Here is a 17149-nt window from a genome sequence, read left to right as displayed (position 1 = left end):
ATTTTGACCCCACGGGGTGAGATCTTGCGTGGAGCCCCAGATCGAGGGAGATTATCAGTGGTCTTGTATGTCTTCCATTTTCTAATAATTGCTCCCACAGTTGATTTCTTCACACCAAGCTGCTTACCTATTGCAGATTCAGTCTTCCCAGCCTGGTGCAGGCCTACAATTTTGTTTCTGGTGTCCTTTGACAGCTCTTTGGTCTTGGCCATAGTGGAGTTTGGAGTGTGAATGTTTGAGGTTGTGGACAGGTGTCTTTTATACTGATAACGAGTTCAAACAGGTGCCATTAATACAGGTAACGAGTGGAGGACAGAGGAGCCTCTTAAAGAAGAAGTTACAGGTCTGTGAGAGCCAGAAATCTTGCTTGTTTGTAGGTGACCAAATACTTATTTTACCGAGGAATTTATCAATTAATTCATTAAAAATCCTACAATGTGATTTCCTGGATTCTTTCCCCCCATTCTGTCTCTCATAGTTGAAGTGTACCTATGATGAAAATTACAGGCCTCTCTCATCTTTTTAAGTGGGAGAACTTGCACAATTGGTGGCTGACTAAATACTTTTTTGCCCGACTGTATGTGGATCTTGGATCTGTGTGTGTGTGTGTGTGTATGTGTGTGCTATTGTAGGTGGCAGGTATTTACCATGACGCCAGTATCGGTAATGCGATCCACATCGTTCTCGTGAGACTCATCCTGCTGCAGTCAGAGGAGGTGCAGACACACTGTTCATCACTCACGAGTCACAGTTCACTATTCATGGCTCAGGATTCACACTCCAGTCTACTTTACACACGGGGCTGAGCGTTAATGAGTCGAACTGGTTTCCGTTAGACTGAGTTCAGGCTCACTGACTGAATCACAGACAGGTCACAGTCGGTCAGTTATGAATCACTCGTCCATTTGACTCAGTTTTTAAATGTTTGTGAAACTGAAATTCATCAAAAATAAAATTATATCCTGTTTCCTGGGACAACATTTATTTACTGTTTAATTAAAATAGCGATTGATCATTTAATTATGTACTACTACGTTCCTCTACAGTTAACGCAAAAAGTATTGGCACCCTGTAAGAGGTTATGGGACAGTGCTTTGTCAAATCCTAGCAAATTCATTCTTTTCCCCAAAATACTGTTGTTTAAAAACACAGGTAGCAAAATTATTGGCCCCCTTAAGAATATGTGTGTGCGTGTTGTCAGAAAGGTCTGAAGATCGTCCATCACGCAGATTCGACTCTGACCAGTTTCTGTAGCTGGCAGAAGAACCTGAACCCCCAGAGTGACACACACCCTGTACACCACGACATCGCTGTGCTCATAACAAGGTACGTACCTACTGTAATACCGCCCAAGGCTTCCCTGCTGGTACACCAAATACCCACCGCACCTGATTATTACAGCTCAGCTTGGACGATATTTTAATTACTCATTAATGTTGTAAAGTAAGATTATTTAACACATAACAACCAAAATAAAGTCAATTAATACACACATGCACCAGTGATACATGGACTCAGACCTATACACTCAGATGTTCAAAACTTTGTACACCCTCACTCTGAAAAGCAAGGAAAAACAATGAAAACAGTAACATAGTATAGCATTTAAATTATTCCTTATTAATTATTTACTAATTACTATAAAATATATTAGAAATATTGATGACACATATATAAATATGAGCAAAAGTCCTGCTATAACATTTAATTACAAAATACAGTTTAATGAACATTGGATTCTGTTTTATAACTGTAAAATACATTTTACATAAAATTTCTTTGTGTGTGTCAGGAAGGACATCTGCGCAGGTAAGAACCAGCCGTGTGAGACGCTCGGACTCTCTCACCTGTCTGGAATGTGCCAGCCTCATCGCTCCTGCAACATCAATGAGGACTCGGGACTTCCTGTAGCCTTCACCATCGCACATGAGCTCGGACACAGGTTTGTGTGTGTGTGTGTGTGTTGCGAGGTAGGTTGGGAATTGACCATAATAGTCAGGGAAATGTCTGTGTGTAGTTTTGGGATTCAGCACGACGGTCAGGGGAATGACTGTGAGCCTGCGGGTCATACCCCCTTCATCATGTCTCGTCAGCTTCAGTACGACTCGTCACCTCTTACCTGGTCCATCTGCAGCAAACAGTACATCACACACTTCCTTGAGTGAGTAAACACACACACACACACACACACACACACACACACACACACACACACACACACACCTATCTTAATCTCCTTCTCCCCCCATCAGTCGGGGATGGGGTTTTTGTTTAGATGATCGTCCGTCTAAAAAGGACATGACGACGGCTCTGCTCGCCCCGGGGGTGAAGTACACTCGGCAGCACCAGTGTCAGATGCAGTACGGACCCAACGCCACTCTCTGTCCTGAAACTGATGTACGCTCTGGTTTATTTTATTATCAGAACCACAGAAGAGCTTTAATCAGATTTCAGAGTGAGGGTCAGGACGCTGCAGTAATCCACCGCTGTTCTGAGTCTTCACTCCTCAGTGCTGTGTGTCTCTGCAGAACGTGTGTCAGATTCTCTGGTGCTCGGTGGACGGTTCCTGTCGCTCTAAACTGGACGCACCGATAGATGGAACCAGGTGTGGCCCTGGGAAGGTGAGAGAGGGGTCTCTCTCACACACACACACCATATCACCAACATTCAGACTGTAATGCAGTGTGACTAAAGACTGATGTTTCGTCACGTCATGGGGTCGCTATGTAATTAATATCTGATATTTTTGTTGTATCAGCTGTGCTAACTGTTCACAAATAGTGTGACAATGCTGAACACAGTGATGTGTGTGTGTGTCAGTGGTGTATATCAGGCGAGTGTGTGGTGGTGGGGAAGTTACCTGAGACGGTGAATGGTGGGTGGGGCCAGTGGAGCACTTGGTCTCACTGCTCACGCACCTGCAGCTCCGGCGTCCAGTCAGCAGACAGAGAGTGTGACAAGCCGAAGTATGACACGTCCTACTCCTCGTCCTTCATCCCCTCTGTTTAAACACATTTATATTTCACTGAACCCTCCCCCCTGCCCTCTCTCTCTTTTTCTCAGGCCAGCGTTTGGAGGGAAGTACTGTACAGGTGAGCGTAAGCGCTACAGGATATGTAACACGGTGCCGTGTGTAAAGAAGAAGCCGTCGTTTCGAGACATGCAGTGCAGCGAGTTTGATACGGTTCCGTACCACAACCAGCTGTACCAGTGGATCCCCATCAGCACACACCGTAATCTATCAAACACATTACACATACATTCATCACCTTTACAGTAGACTCAGTGTGTAAAGGGAGGAGGAAGACGCTGTAACTGTACCACGCCCACGCTCGGGGGGGAAACGGTGTGTGTCCCAGTGTTTTAACTGCAGCTGATTGGAGTCACCGGAGTTTTTGTATCCATGGGGGTTAAATTAAAAGCTTTAAAAAGTTTTGCTCAACTGTTTATTAAATGAATATTGTGTGTCGATCTACACAATACTCACTTTCCCATAATGCACTGCTTCCTGTGATTAGTGAACAGGTCAAAGTTGATCAGGGGGTTAAAAGCTTTTCTTTGAGGCTCCTGAATCATCCTGCAGAGATTAGCAAAGATCACATGAGCTAAAGCGCACGCACACACACACACACACACACACACACACACACACACACACACACACACACACACACACACACACACAAACAAACAGAGCACTTACAGAATTAGAGTTCAGTTTGTATGTTACACTGTGTACCAACAGAGAGACTATACTTATGATTATTTTAGAATCTGCGAATAAAAGTCCGGAATGTTCCACTGCAGGAGGTTTGGATCGAGCCACATTACCATAAACTCTCAGCAGCTCACTCAGAGCTTTTATAGAGCGCTTTCGGGGAATTTCCAGACTTTCCTCATCATGTTTTGTATAAATATTTTATCCTGAAAACTGTGTGTGAGTTTTTATTTTCATTGCTTTAACACCAGCTATGACTAATACCATCAACAGCTCACTTTACTTCTCTCTCTCTCTCTCTCTCTCTCTCTCTCTCTCTCTCTCTCCCCCAGCTCATCCGTGTGAGCTGCAGTGTCAGCCTGTGAATGAGGATTTCTCAGAGAGGATGTTGGATGCAGTGACTGATGGAACTCCATGTTTCTCCAACAGCAGCAGGAACGTCTGCATCAATGGTGTGTGCAAGGTAGAGTGGCTGGGTGTGGCTTACTCTCCGTGTGTGTGTTGTCACTTACGTTATCGCACATATACGCAGCAGTTCCCTCACCCCACCTGTACCTCTGACTGTTACAAAGCACTGACACTGGAGACTCCTTCCATTGATGAATTTGATGCGCGTTTCAAATTGAGTGTGTGTGTGTGTGTGTGTGTGTGTGTGTGTGTGTGTGTGTGTGTGTAGGAGGTGGGCTGTGATCATGCAATAAACTCAAATGCAGAGGAGGATCGGTGTGGTGTGTGTCTGGGTGACGGCTCCAGTTGTGAGACACTGAATGGCATTTACACACAGAGAGAAGGATACGGTGCATCTCGCACACACACACACACACACACACACACACACACACACACACACACACACACACACACACACACACACACAGAGTCATACAACTCTACTAAACACAGTCACACGCCTGAATCACATCTCAGGTATAGACACAAATAGATTTGTGTGTGTGTGTATCAGGTTATACAGACATGGTGCTGATTCCTGAGGGAGCGAGGGATATAGTGATACAGGAAGTGGAGGAGGCGGCGAACTTCCTGGCCATGCGTGCAGCACACTCTGATAAATATTACCTTAACGGCAATTACATCATCCAGTGGAACGGTGAGTACCAGGTGGGTGGAGCCAAGTTCTACTATGAACGCAGTGGTAACCTCGAGAACCTCACGTCGCCTGGGCCTACAAAGGAACCCATTGTAGTGCAGGTATACACACACACACACACACACACACACACACACACACACACACAATATCATTCCTATGTGTATGTGAATGTTAATATTAAAAGAGCACAATGTTGTTCACTTTTTAACAGTTTGAGGACGTTGTTGCGTGTCCTGAGTTTGTGTCCTTTGCGTTTTCACTCTCGTTGTTTTCGTGTAGCTGCTTTTTCAGGAGACGAACCCCGGCGTGCGATATGAGTTTGTCGTGAAGAAGAACAGCTCGGTGGAAAATGATCTGCTGGAACCTCAGTACCGCTGGAAATATGGAGTCTGGACTGACTGCAGCGCCACCTGTGGACAAGGTGAGGAAATTACAACAACTACAGCAACCGTGCAGCACAAACTCGACAGGAGAGCTGCTGTACAATCAGTGAGAGTAACTGCAGTGATGACGGCTGGAGTAAAGTGTTGTAAACTGACTGACTCAAACCTGTATAACCCTGCAGGAGAGAATAAATACATCAGAACTTACATATACAAAAGAAAACAGAAAGAAAGCACAACTTTATTCATCACACACTTGTGAAATTTCCTCTCTGCATTTAACCCATCTGAAGCAGTGAACACACACACACGCACACCCACAGCAGTGGGCAGCCATGCTAACAGCGCCTGGGGAGCAGTTGGGAGCCTCGCTCAAGGCCATCCCATATTATCCTAACCACATGTCTTTGGACTGTGGGGGAAACCGGAGCACCCGGAGGAAACCCACGCGGACACGGGGAGAACATGCAAACTCCGCACAGAAAGGCCCTCGCTGGCCACGGGGCTCGAACCCAGGACCTTCTTGCTGTGAGGTGACAGCGCTAACCACTACACCACCGTGCCACCCAAGCAAGCCTTTAACAGAAACTCCAAATAAGATTTATTTTATTCCCTCATGGAGGAAATTAAAGACTAAAACATGCTTTGAACTTTAACATCATGAGAAATGCGTCAGTATTGTAATAGTGCTGTCACGCTTCCGGGCTCACCCTCCATCTGCCTCAACCCTCAGGACTCCATTTCCCATAACCCCCCTCACACACCAGTCACTACCACGTGCACTCCGTCAGCCAATCCGGAACCACTTCCTAGGAGTGGTTCACCTGAGTTCTGATCACCATCACCTGTACCTTTCTGTTTCTGTCTGTATTTATAGCCCTTTGACTGTTTTGTTCTTTGCACAGTATTGTCTTCACTTTTTGTACGCCTACTGGGCGTTACTGTACTGATTGTTTCTCTGTGTATGACCCTTTTTGCCTACAGTTTTTTCCCGCTTAGCCAAGCCCTTGTGTTTTGATTGCCCATTTCTCTCGATTCCCGGTTTCTCGATCCTCACCTGTTTTCTGATTGCGATTTGCTTCGCCCTTGTGTTTAGATTGCCTGTGTCTCCTGATTCCCAGTTCTTCGACTATTGCCTGTTTTCTGACCGCGATTTGTCTCGCCCTTGCTGCTGTTTTGGCTCTCTCAGTATTGACCTGGCCTGGCTTTTGTACATTGTTTTTGATCGCCCTTTATCTCATTAAAACCTTGAGTTCATTTATAATCCGCAAGCGTCTGGTCTGTCACAGCCGCCTTACAAGTGCACAGTACACATTACTCATTTAGACCAACATGTGCATCTGAGTTGATGTGGTTACATTAGCATATTTGAATACTTCTGGATGAATGATTATCTTTTATTTTTTGTATTTATTTAGTCATGTTTTAATGTGTAGTCTTTTTTTTTTTTTTTTACTAACACACCCTGCCAAACCTTAAATTACACCCCGATATGAAGCGATGAGTTACACACAGAACCCCAAACACACTCAGAAGTTCAGCTGAGTTCACACCCCACACCAAATCATGGCACTTGTGGTATTTGAATTTGTAGCTCCAGTTGGTGTTGAAGAGAGTGAAGTTACCTTTAAAGCACTGACTCTCACTCCTCTTGTCCTTGACTGACCTCTAGTGGACAAACTTTAGATCCAAACACTATAGAGCCTAAATTCTACAGATATGTATCTTTAGGATATACAGTATATATATATATATATATATATATATATATATATATATATATATATATATATATAGCTGAGTTGCCAAGTACCTTCAGAAGATCTACTAGTAGATGTGAATGCTGCTCTGAAGACAATCTCCACAAGAACCATCACTGAGACCAACAAGCTGATACACAGTACCGCAACAGTAATCATGGAGATGCTTGGACACAAGGTGGGCTCGGGACATAACAAACAGTATCCACCATGGAAGAGACGATTAGAGGCCAAGATAAAGGCAGCACGGAGAGAAGTTAGCCAGCTAGCTGAACTACAGAAAGGGAACATGGTGAATAAAGGGACACCCAGGAAGTACAACTCACTCTCCATACCAGAGGCACTCGAAACTGCCAAACAGCGACTAACAGCTCTGGCCACCCGGTTGAAGAGATACACCAAGGAGGGAGAGGCCAGGAGAATAAACAAGCTGTTCTCCACTGAACCAGCCAAGGTGTACTCTCAGTGGCAGGGGAACAACAACCGGTCAGACCCACCAAGAGCTGAGGTGGAAAAATACTGGAAAGACATATGGGAAAGAAAGGCATCACACAACACCGATGCCCAATGGTTAGTGGACCTAAGAGCTGACCACAGCAACCTCCCAGAACAAGAACCAGTAACCATCTCAATGGCAGACATCCAAGAAAGAGTGTCAAAGATGAAGAGCTGGACAGCACCAGGCCCCGATATGATCCATACGTACTGGCTGAAGAAGCTAACTGCACTCCATGAACGCCTAGCAGCACAGATGAACCAGCTGCTGAGGGATGGAACCCACCCAGAATGGCTAACCCAAGGCAGGACAGTCCTAATCATGAAGGACCCCCAGAAGGGACCCATCCCATCCAACTACCGGCCAATTACCTGTCTCTGCACAACATGGAAGGCCCTGTCAGGCATCATTGCGGCAAAAATGAGTAAGCATGTGGCTCAATACATGAGCGAGGCACAGAAAGGAATTGGCAGTAACACCAGAGGAGCCAAGCACCAGCTACTGGTCGATAGAACAGTCGCCCGAGACTGTAAGAAGAGACAGACCAAACTGTGCACTGCCTGGATTGACTACAAGAAAGCCTACGACTCAATGCCACACACATGGATACTGGAATGTCTGGAACTGTATAAGATCAACAGGAACCTAAGGACCTTCATCCAGAACTCAATGGAAATGTGGAAGACAACCCTAGAGGCCAACTCAAAACCCATTGCCCAAGTCAACATCAAGTGCGGCATATACCAAGGAGATGTACTATCACCACTGCTGTTCTGCATAGGCCTGAACCCCCTCAGTCGGATCATCACGAAGAGCGGCTACGGGTACCGATTCCGTAGTGGGGCAACAATCAGCCACCTGCTCTACATGGATGACATCAAGCTGTATGCCAGGAACGAGCGAGAAATAGACTCGCTGATCCACACCACCCGGATCTACAGCGATGACATAGGGATGTCATTCGGATTGGACAAGTGTGGCCGGATGGTCTCAAAGAGAGGCAAGATGATCCGGACTGAGGGGATTGACCTACCAGAGGGCAACATAGGTGATATCCAAGACAGCTACAAGTACCTTGGCATTCCACAGGCTAATGGAAACCATGAAGAGGCCACAAGGAAGTCAACCACAGCCAAATACCTCCAGAGAGTAAGGCAGGTCCTGAAAAGTCAACTGAATGGTAAGAACAAAGCCCGAGCCATCAACATGTATGCACTACCAGTCATCAGATACCCCGCTGGTATCATAAACTGGCCAAAGGAGGAGATAGAAGCCACAGATATCAAGACTAGAAAGCTCCTCACCATGCATGGAGGGTTCCACCCCAAGTCCAGCACCCTGAGACTATACACTAAGCGGAAAGAGGGAGGCCGAGGGCTAGTGAGCGTCAAGACCACGGTCCAGGATGAAACATCGAAAATCCGAGAATACATCAGAAAGATGGCCCCAAAGGATGAACTGCTAAGTGAATGTCTCAGGCAGCAGAATCCTGATGACAGTGCAGAGGAGGAACAGACAACCTGGAGAGACAAACCCCTACATGGCATGTACCACTGTCAGATAGAGGAAGTGGCTGATATCAAGAAATCCTACCAATGGCTGGATAATGCAGGACTGACAGACAGCACAGAGGCACTAATCATGGCAGCACAAGAACAGGCCATAAGCACAAGAGCCATAGAGGCCAGGATCTACCAGAGTAGATCAGACCCAAGATGCAGACTGTGCAAAGAAGCCCCTGAAACAGTCCAGCACATAGTAGCAGGGTGTAAGATGCTAGCTGGATCAGCGTACATGGAGAGGCACAACCAAGTGGCTGGGATAGTATACAGGAACATCTGCAACCAGTATGGAATAGAAGTACCCAAGTCCCAATGGGCCATACCACAGAAGGTGGCTGAGAACAACAGGGCCAAGGTTCTGTGGGACTTCAGCTTCCAGACTGACAAACAGATCCTGGCTAACCAACCGGACATAGTGGTGGTGGACAAAGAGCAGAAGAGGGTGGTGGTGATAGATGTGGCGATCCCAGCTGACGCCAACATCAAGAAGAAGGAACATGAGAAACTTGAGAAGTATCAAGGGTTGAAAGAGCAGCTGGAACGGATGTGGAAGGTCAAGGGTTGCGTGGTCCCCGTGGTAGTGGGGGCACTTGGGGCAGTAACCCCCAAACTGGGAGAGTGGCTCCAGCAAATCCCAGGAACAACATCTGAAGCCTCAGTCCAGAAGAGCGCAGTACTAGGAACATCGAAGATACTGCGCAGAACCCTCAAACTCCCAGGCCTCTGGTAGAGGACCCGAGCTTGAGGATGACATGGATATATATATATATATATATATATATATATATATATATATATATATATATATAATTCTGATACACATGGAGCAAAGCAGCTGTTAAATCATAAGTAATATATTTGGGTCAGTGCATTATGGGCATGTCTTTCTCACCTGTGTGGTTTATAATAACCCCCGGTCCTGCAGGGGAGCAGCAGCAGCCAGTGCGGTGTTTTAGAGCTGGTGTTGGAGTGGTGGATGAGGAGCTGTGTGATCCGAACACTCGACCTGACGACAGACGTCGCCACTGTAAGAACATGGACTGTCCTGCCAGGTCTGTGTCTGTTTTTTTTTCTTCTCAAAAGGACCCACATGATGTTCTCTGTAGTCATGACCCTGAATAAGTCATGTGTAATTGCCAGGTGGTGGGTGGGGGGATGGCAGTCGTGTTCGGCCTCCTGCGGTTCTGATGGAATCAGAAAGCGCACAGTTCTGTGTGTTAGAACCGTGGCTGGAGAGGAGAGAGTGCTGCACCCCGGAGACTGCAGGAAACTCCCAAAACCCAAAGCGGCTGTGATCTGCAACCGGAACGTGACCTGTGGCTCGGCCTGGGCTGTGGGGAACTGGAGCGAGGTGAGACTCGGGGGGTTTCAGGATCAGGGGGTAATGGGAGCACAAGATTATGGAATCATGAAGTCACAGGATCATGGATTTGTGGGAACATGGTCCTGTGAACTCATGGATCAGATAATCACATTATTTTATAATGATTACCAGGGAAAAGAATTACAGAATCATGTGGTGACAGAGTTTGCAAGATCACGGAATCAGTGAGTCACAGGATTATGGGGTCACTAGATTGATGGATCACGGAGTTGCTAGTGAACAGGGTCGTGTGGTTATTGGCTCACTAGTTTTTGGGGTCACTAACTCACACGAGGAAGTAACCAGGGATTCAGTGGTTTATTTTAGAATGATTTTCATCATAAATTAATTCACTTGTTCAAGTTTATTTGCATCCAGTCTGTGTGTAATGACTGTGCTCACCTGAGCGGAGTGTGTGTGAGCGGAGTGTGTGTGAGCGGAATGTGTGTGAACAGTGTGTGTGAGAGCAGACTGTGTGTGAGCAGAGTGTGTTGTTTCTCCTGCAGTGTTCTCTGACCTGTGGTGGAGGAGTGAAATCTCGTAGTGTGAAGTGTGTAATGGAACCCCAAATCCTCTGTGACGCTGTGACCCGACCTCGATCCACAACCTTCTGTAACCTCCAGAGCTGCTACAGAACCCGACCGCGACCTTTGACCCCAACTCCGGGTCACGACCCTGATGACCTCATGATCATGTCTAATGCCACACCGAACACACCCTCTGTGAGAACATCACACACTCCGACTCCGAGTGTGTTACATGAAGACGATCAGGATTTCATCTTGGTTAATAACAGCAGTGTAGAAGACGACACACACACGGGTGAGGATGAGGCTGAGGAGGGCAGTACAGACCTGCAGCAGCCCCCTGACACATCACCGTACACACCGGGCTACGACTACATCACGGACGACGACAGACAGGACATGTTCACCGTTCACACACCTGTCAACACTATACACACACCTCAGACAACTACACACACACTGCAACACACGACAGCAAAACCACCCAGGACAAGAACAATCACACACACATCCGCGGCCACAGCTAAACCACGCACCACGAAAGCACCCGCACACACAGTCACGCACAGGAGACCCTCCAAAAACTCACATACACACAAGCAGAAGATCCTGAAGGTCCACGTGAGATCACACAGCCCCACACAAACACACCCAGTGATGAAGAAGAACAAACACGCACCCAGAAACCCCAGCAGATCCACAGTGACCAAAACAGGAAGTGGCGAGAACACAGTGGCGTTCTGGGTCGTGGGCAACTGGAGTGAGGTAAAGATGTGGTTCTGGTTCACTGCTCCAGAGTCTCCACACAGGACCCTGGGCTTGGGTGACAATCTGCTGGCACTTATTAAAAAAACATTAATTATAGAAAATTAATCAAGACATTCTGACCAATCACAATCCAGAATATAACAGAAGCCTAGTGTAAAAATATGAACTACAATAATGTACAGTTACAGTATATTAACCTACAGTGGGTTTTTTTTACAGGACATGTAACTTTTTTCACTCTGTGTGTGTGTGTGTGTGTGTGTGTGTGTGTGTGTGTGTGTGTGTGTGTTAGTGTTCTGCCTCCTGTGGTCTGGGAGCAGTGTGGAGGTCAGTAGTGTGTAGTTCTGGTCAGGATTCTGATTGCAGCAGCACAGGGAAACCTGAACCTGCGCAGCACTGTAAACTTCAACCCTGTGCTGTATGGAGAAAGGTCTCACACACACACACACACACACACACACACACGCTACACGTACCACTACAGTGTGCTGATGATCAGAATGTGTGTGTGTGTGTGTGTGTGTGTGTGTGTGTGTGTGTGTGTGTCTGTGTGTCAGTGTGTTGAGGGGTGTGTTAGTGGTATGAAGTACAGGAATGTGCAGTGTGTGGACTCACAGAGCAGACGAGTGTTGAGACCGTTTCACTGCTCAGACCAACCATCACCTCCAACACTGCAGTGGAAACACACACACTGGGGACAGGTACACACACACACACACACACACACACACACACACAAAGCTAATGTTGGTTTATTAGCCCCTTCAGTCGTGATACAGACATTATATCACTGTAGAAAGTGATGTACGCAATTGTGTACGCAGTGACCGAATGGGTTAAATTTGTCTCTGGTTTACAACCCCGATTCCAAAAAAGTTGGGACAAAGAACAAATTGTAAATAAAAACGGAATGCAATAATTTACAAATCTCAAAAACTGATATTGTATTCACAATAGAACATAGACAACATATCAAATGTTGAAAGTGAGACATTTTGAAATTTCATGCCAAATATTGGCTCATGTGAAATTTCATGACAGCAACGCATCTCAAAAAAGTTGGGACAGGGGCAATAAGAGGCTGGAAAAGTTAAAGGTACAAAAAAGGAACAGCTGGAGGACCAAATTGCAACTCATTAGGTCAATTGGCAATAGGTCATTAACATGACTGGGTATAAAAAGAGCATTTTGGAGTGGCAGCGGCTCTCAGAAGTAAAGATGGGAAGAGGATCACCAATCCCCCTAATTCTGCGCCGACAAATAGTGGAGCAATATCAGAAAGGAGTTCGACAGTGTAAAATTGCAAAGAGTTTGAACATATCATCATCTACAGTGCATAATATCATCAAAAGATTCAGAGAATCTGGAAGAATCTCTGTGCGTAAGGGTAAAGGCCGGAAAACCATACTGGGTGCCCGTGATCTTCGGGCCCTTAGACGGCACTGCATCACATACAGGCATGCTTCTGTATTGGAAATCACAAAATGGGCTCAGGAATATTTCCAGAGAACATTATCTGTGAACACAATTCACCGTGCCATCCGCCGTTGCCAGCTAAAACTCTATAGTTCAAAGAAGAAGCCGTATCTAAACACGATCCAGAAGCGCAGACGTCTTCTCTGGGCCAAGGCTCATTTAAAATGGACTGTGGCAAAGTGGAAAACTGTTCTGTGGTCAGACGAATCAAAATTTGAAGTTCTTTATGGAAATCAGGGACGCCGTGTCATTCGGACTAAAGAGGAGAAGGACGACCCGAGTTGTTATCGGCGCTCAGTTCAGAAGCCTGCATCTCTGATGGTATGGGGTTGCATTAGTGCGTGTGGCATGGGCAGCTTACACATCTGGAAAGACACCATCAATGCTGAAAGGTATATCCAGGTTCTAGACCAACATATGCTCCCATCCAGACGATGTCTCTTTCAGGGAAGACCTTGCATTTTCCAACATGACAATGCCAAACCACATACTGCATCAATTACAGCATCATGGCTGCGTAGAAGAAGGGTCCGGGTACTGAACTGGCCAGCCTGCAGTCCAGATCTTTCACCCATAGAAAACATTTGGCGCATCATAAAACGGAAGATACGACAAAAAAGACCTAAGACAGTTGAGCAACTAGAATCCTCCATTAGACAAGAATGGGTTAACATTCCTCTCCCTAAACTTGAGCAACTTGTCTCCTCAGTCCCCAGACGTTTACAGACTGTTGTAAAGAGAAAAGGGGATGTCTCACAGTGGGAAACATGGCCTTGTCCCAACTTTTTTGAGATGTGTTGTTGTCATGAAATTTAAAAATCACCTAATTTTTCTCTTTAAATGATACATTTTCTCAGTTTAAACATTTGATATGTCATCTATGTTCTATTCTGAATAAAATATGGAATTTTGAAACTTCCACATCATTGCATTCCGTTTTTATTTACAATTTGTACTTTGTCCCAACTTTTTTGGAATCGGGGTTGTATTAATTTTATTTTCCTGGTAAGATATATTCACTTTATACTTTATACAACACTGTTGAATGGTTTATATCAGAAGTGTAATCTCATGGTGGTTAATTCACTAAAAGACACTAAATTACTTCACCTTTATATTATCGTTTATTCACCGACGGCGAGGTGAATATCAGGGAATCATGCCCAAGATGAAGTCGAGGTTATTATTCCCCAATATTCACTCAGCCTGAGGTCAATAACTGTTTTAGTATAAATAGTCAGGTGATTATTTTTTAAAATAATTTATTTCAAACTTCAAAATCTTCATGTAAATGTAATAACTTTGCAGCACAGACTTGTATCACTGATCTACACCGAGTCACATAAAACTTTGTTTTGAAATGGGTAAAATAAATCCCAGCCCCACCTTCCCTTTGAATAGTTTCAGACCAAATTTCAGAGCACCTTTAGTGCTTTTAGGAACAGCGTTTTCTTTCATCATCTGTAATTCTTCCTCACTGATGGTGACGAAGCGATTGGACATCATTTTGCAGAGTCGCTCGAGGTGATTATCAAGAAATAGTCCCAATCTCTCGACCAATCAGTGTGTGCGGTTTCCTATAACCACCTGTATTTATGCTAAAAAGGTTTATCAGTAAATAGATCTTTATAATTTCTCTCTCTCTCTCTCTCAGTGCTCTAAGAGTTGTGGAGGTGGTGTGATGGAGCGCTCAGTGTTTTGTCCAGAGCCTGAACGCTGTAATGCGAGTCTTAGACCTGAAAGCTCCGCCCCCTGTAACCTCGAGCCGTGTGTGTCGTGGGTTACAGAACCCTGGCAGCAGGTGAAGTGTTTTATTCCTCTTACCTCACAGCAATTTAACAATAATTACATTTCTTGTAGCAGAGTTATATTTCTGGTCTCCACTCGTGTATGAAACTGGTTCAGGTTGTGATGTCATGAAATAAAATATAATCTCTGGAGATCAGGAGGAGATGTAGGTACAGGTCGTGATGTAAGCACAGGAGGTTGTGGGGGTGTGTCCTAATTTGCATATTCATGTCTATGTATAGTTCTTGAGGGTGTAGAGATGTTCCTAGAGAATCCTGTTTGTGTGTATTGTAATATGGAATGGCGTGTGTGTGTGTGTGTGTGTGTGTGTGTGTGTGTGTGTGTGTGTGTGTGTGTCAGTGTTCAGAGAGCTGTGGTGGAGGTGTACAGAAGCGAGTGATCAGGTGTGTGAGTGAGGGATCATTAGAGGAGGTGAAAAGCTCACTGTGTCTGAAAAATGACAAACCTGAGAGTTTACGTGTGTGTGGTGAGGAGGAGTGCAGACCTGAGCGAGGTACACTGCAGCAACAACACACACTCATCAATTACACTTTTATTACACATTATGCACACTCACTACAGTTAAACTCTCTGTGTGTGTGTGTGTGTGTGTGTGTGTGTGTGTGTGTGTGTGTGTGTGTGTCAGTGTGTAAGAGAGACAGCATGTCCACTCGGTTCTGCTCCAGACTGAAGCTGCTTGGTCGCTGCGTCCTGAACTCCATCCGTAAACAGTGCTGCCTCACCTGTGTGATGTAACATCACCCAGAGGTCACGCTGGATCATCATCATCATCATCCTTGTCACCCGGACTGAAAATACTGGACCATGAGTGCGCACACACACACACACACACACACACACACACACACACACACACACACATTATGGACTTGAAGATTATGTGTGTGTTTGTGTGTTTTTAGAAAATGCACCACTGAACAACACAGAATCGTCACCTTCCAGGTGTAGGGTGTGTAAGGTGTAGGGTGTGTTGGGAGTAAGGGGAGTAGGGGGTGTAGGCTGTAGAGGGTGTTGGGTGTAGGGAGTAAGGTGTGTAGGGAGTAAGGGGAGTAGGGGGTGTAGGCTGTATAGGGTGTAAGGTGGAGGGTGTGTTGGGTGTAGGGAGTAAGGGGAGTAGGGGGTGTAGGCTGTATAGGGTGTGTTGGGTGTAGGGAGTAGGGGTGTAGGCTGGATAGGGTGTAAGGTGTAGGGTGTGTTGGGTGTAGGGAGTAGGGGGTGTAGGCTGTATAGGGTGTAAGGTGTAGGCTGTGTAAGGTGTAATAATAATAATAATAAGTTCAATTTATATAGCACCTTTCTCAAAACCCAAGGTTGCTTTACAATTATAGGGAATGAATTAGTTAATTAGTTAATTTTTTTTAAAAAAAGTCCACCAAATAGAGGTCAGGATGTCATTCCAGTGGTGTAGCAGCCACAGTCCCACCAAAAGGCACACGAAAACAAGTCCCACACCGCCAGCACAGCCGCCGTCAGCAACATCGCTCAGAACACCACGCCATGGATCCACAAAGCGAGCACAGAAGCACCGCTACACAGAGCGCCGGTATGTCCCAAAACGCCTGCACAGCCGCCACGACGCCACCGAGCAACATTGCTCGGAACATCACACCAAGCACTAAAGCACAGAGCGCTGGACAACCACGATGTTAAAGTGAGCAACGAGCTCACTGCAGTCCACAGCTGGGAGCGCAGGCATCACCCACAGCAAACCAAGGCCTGGAGGGAACCAACACCCAAAACTGGGTCCGGAGCTGCTACACCACAACCGGCGGACAAAACACTCAAACAGAAACAAACATCAAACTACACAAACACACAAAAAATAAAAAAAGAAAGAAAAAATAAAATAAATAAGGTGTAGGGTGTAGGCTGTGTAAGGTGTTGGGGGTGTAGGCTGTGTAGGGTGTAGGCTGTGTAAGGTGTTGGGGGTGTAGGCTGTGTAAGGTGTAGGGGTGTAGGCTGTGTAAGGTGTTGGGGGTGTAGGGTGTTGGGGGTGTAGGCTGTGTAAGGTGTTGGGGTGTAGGCTGTGTAAGGTGTTGGGGTGTAGGCTGTGTAAGGTGTTGGGGGTGTAGGCTGTGTAAGGTGTAGGCTGTGTAAGGTGTTGGGGTGTAGGCTGTGTAGGGTGTTGGGGTGTAGGCTGTGTAAGGTGTTGGGGGTGTAGGGTGTAGGCTGTGTA

The 17149-nt window shown here is 45.9% G+C and overlaps 1 protein-coding gene across 2 annotated transcripts in view; it reads left to right on the top strand.

The window, feature by feature from the left end:
* adamts12 (ADAM metallopeptidase with thrombospondin type 1 motif, 12) overlaps positions 1–15978 on the top strand; it is a 48482-nt gene extending 32504 nt beyond the window's left edge. For both annotated transcript variants that reach the window (XM_060907686.1, XM_060907687.1), the window contains 20 exons: positions 633–716; positions 1202–1326; positions 1793–1942; positions 2018–2161; positions 2253–2397; positions 2529–2621; positions 2821–2966; positions 3064–3233; positions 4051–4181; positions 4395–4515; positions 4683–4927; positions 5109–5250; positions 9956–10082; positions 10171–10381; positions 10900–11685; positions 11981–12118; positions 12246–12389; positions 14819–14965; positions 15313–15466; positions 15599–15978. In XM_060907686.1, the coding sequence (XP_060763669.1) occupies positions 633–716; positions 1202–1326; positions 1793–1942; positions 2018–2161; positions 2253–2397; positions 2529–2621; positions 2821–2966; positions 3064–3233; positions 4051–4181; positions 4395–4515; positions 4683–4927; positions 5109–5250; positions 9956–10082; positions 10171–10381; positions 10900–11685; positions 11981–12118; positions 12246–12389; positions 14819–14965; positions 15313–15466; positions 15599–15708 (3513 nt within the window). In that variant the 3' untranslated portion in view covers positions 15709–15978. The remainder of the gene's footprint in view (positions 1–632; positions 717–1201; positions 1327–1792; positions 1943–2017; positions 2162–2252; positions 2398–2528; positions 2622–2820; positions 2967–3063; positions 3234–4050; positions 4182–4394; positions 4516–4682; positions 4928–5108; positions 5251–9955; positions 10083–10170; positions 10382–10899; positions 11686–11980; positions 12119–12245; positions 12390–14818; positions 14966–15312; positions 15467–15598) is intronic.
* The last annotated feature ends 1171 nt before the right edge of the window (positions 15979–17149 follow it).

The sequence above is a fragment of the Neoarius graeffei genome, chromosome 24 (genome assembly GCF_027579695.1).
Source record: "Neoarius graeffei isolate fNeoGra1 chromosome 24, fNeoGra1.pri, whole genome shotgun sequence".
Classification (NCBI taxonomy): Eukaryota; Metazoa; Chordata; class Actinopteri; order Siluriformes; family Ariidae; genus Neoarius; species Neoarius graeffei.
Note: the sequence above shows the minus strand (reverse complement) of the source record. Positions and strands in the feature narration are given on the sequence as shown.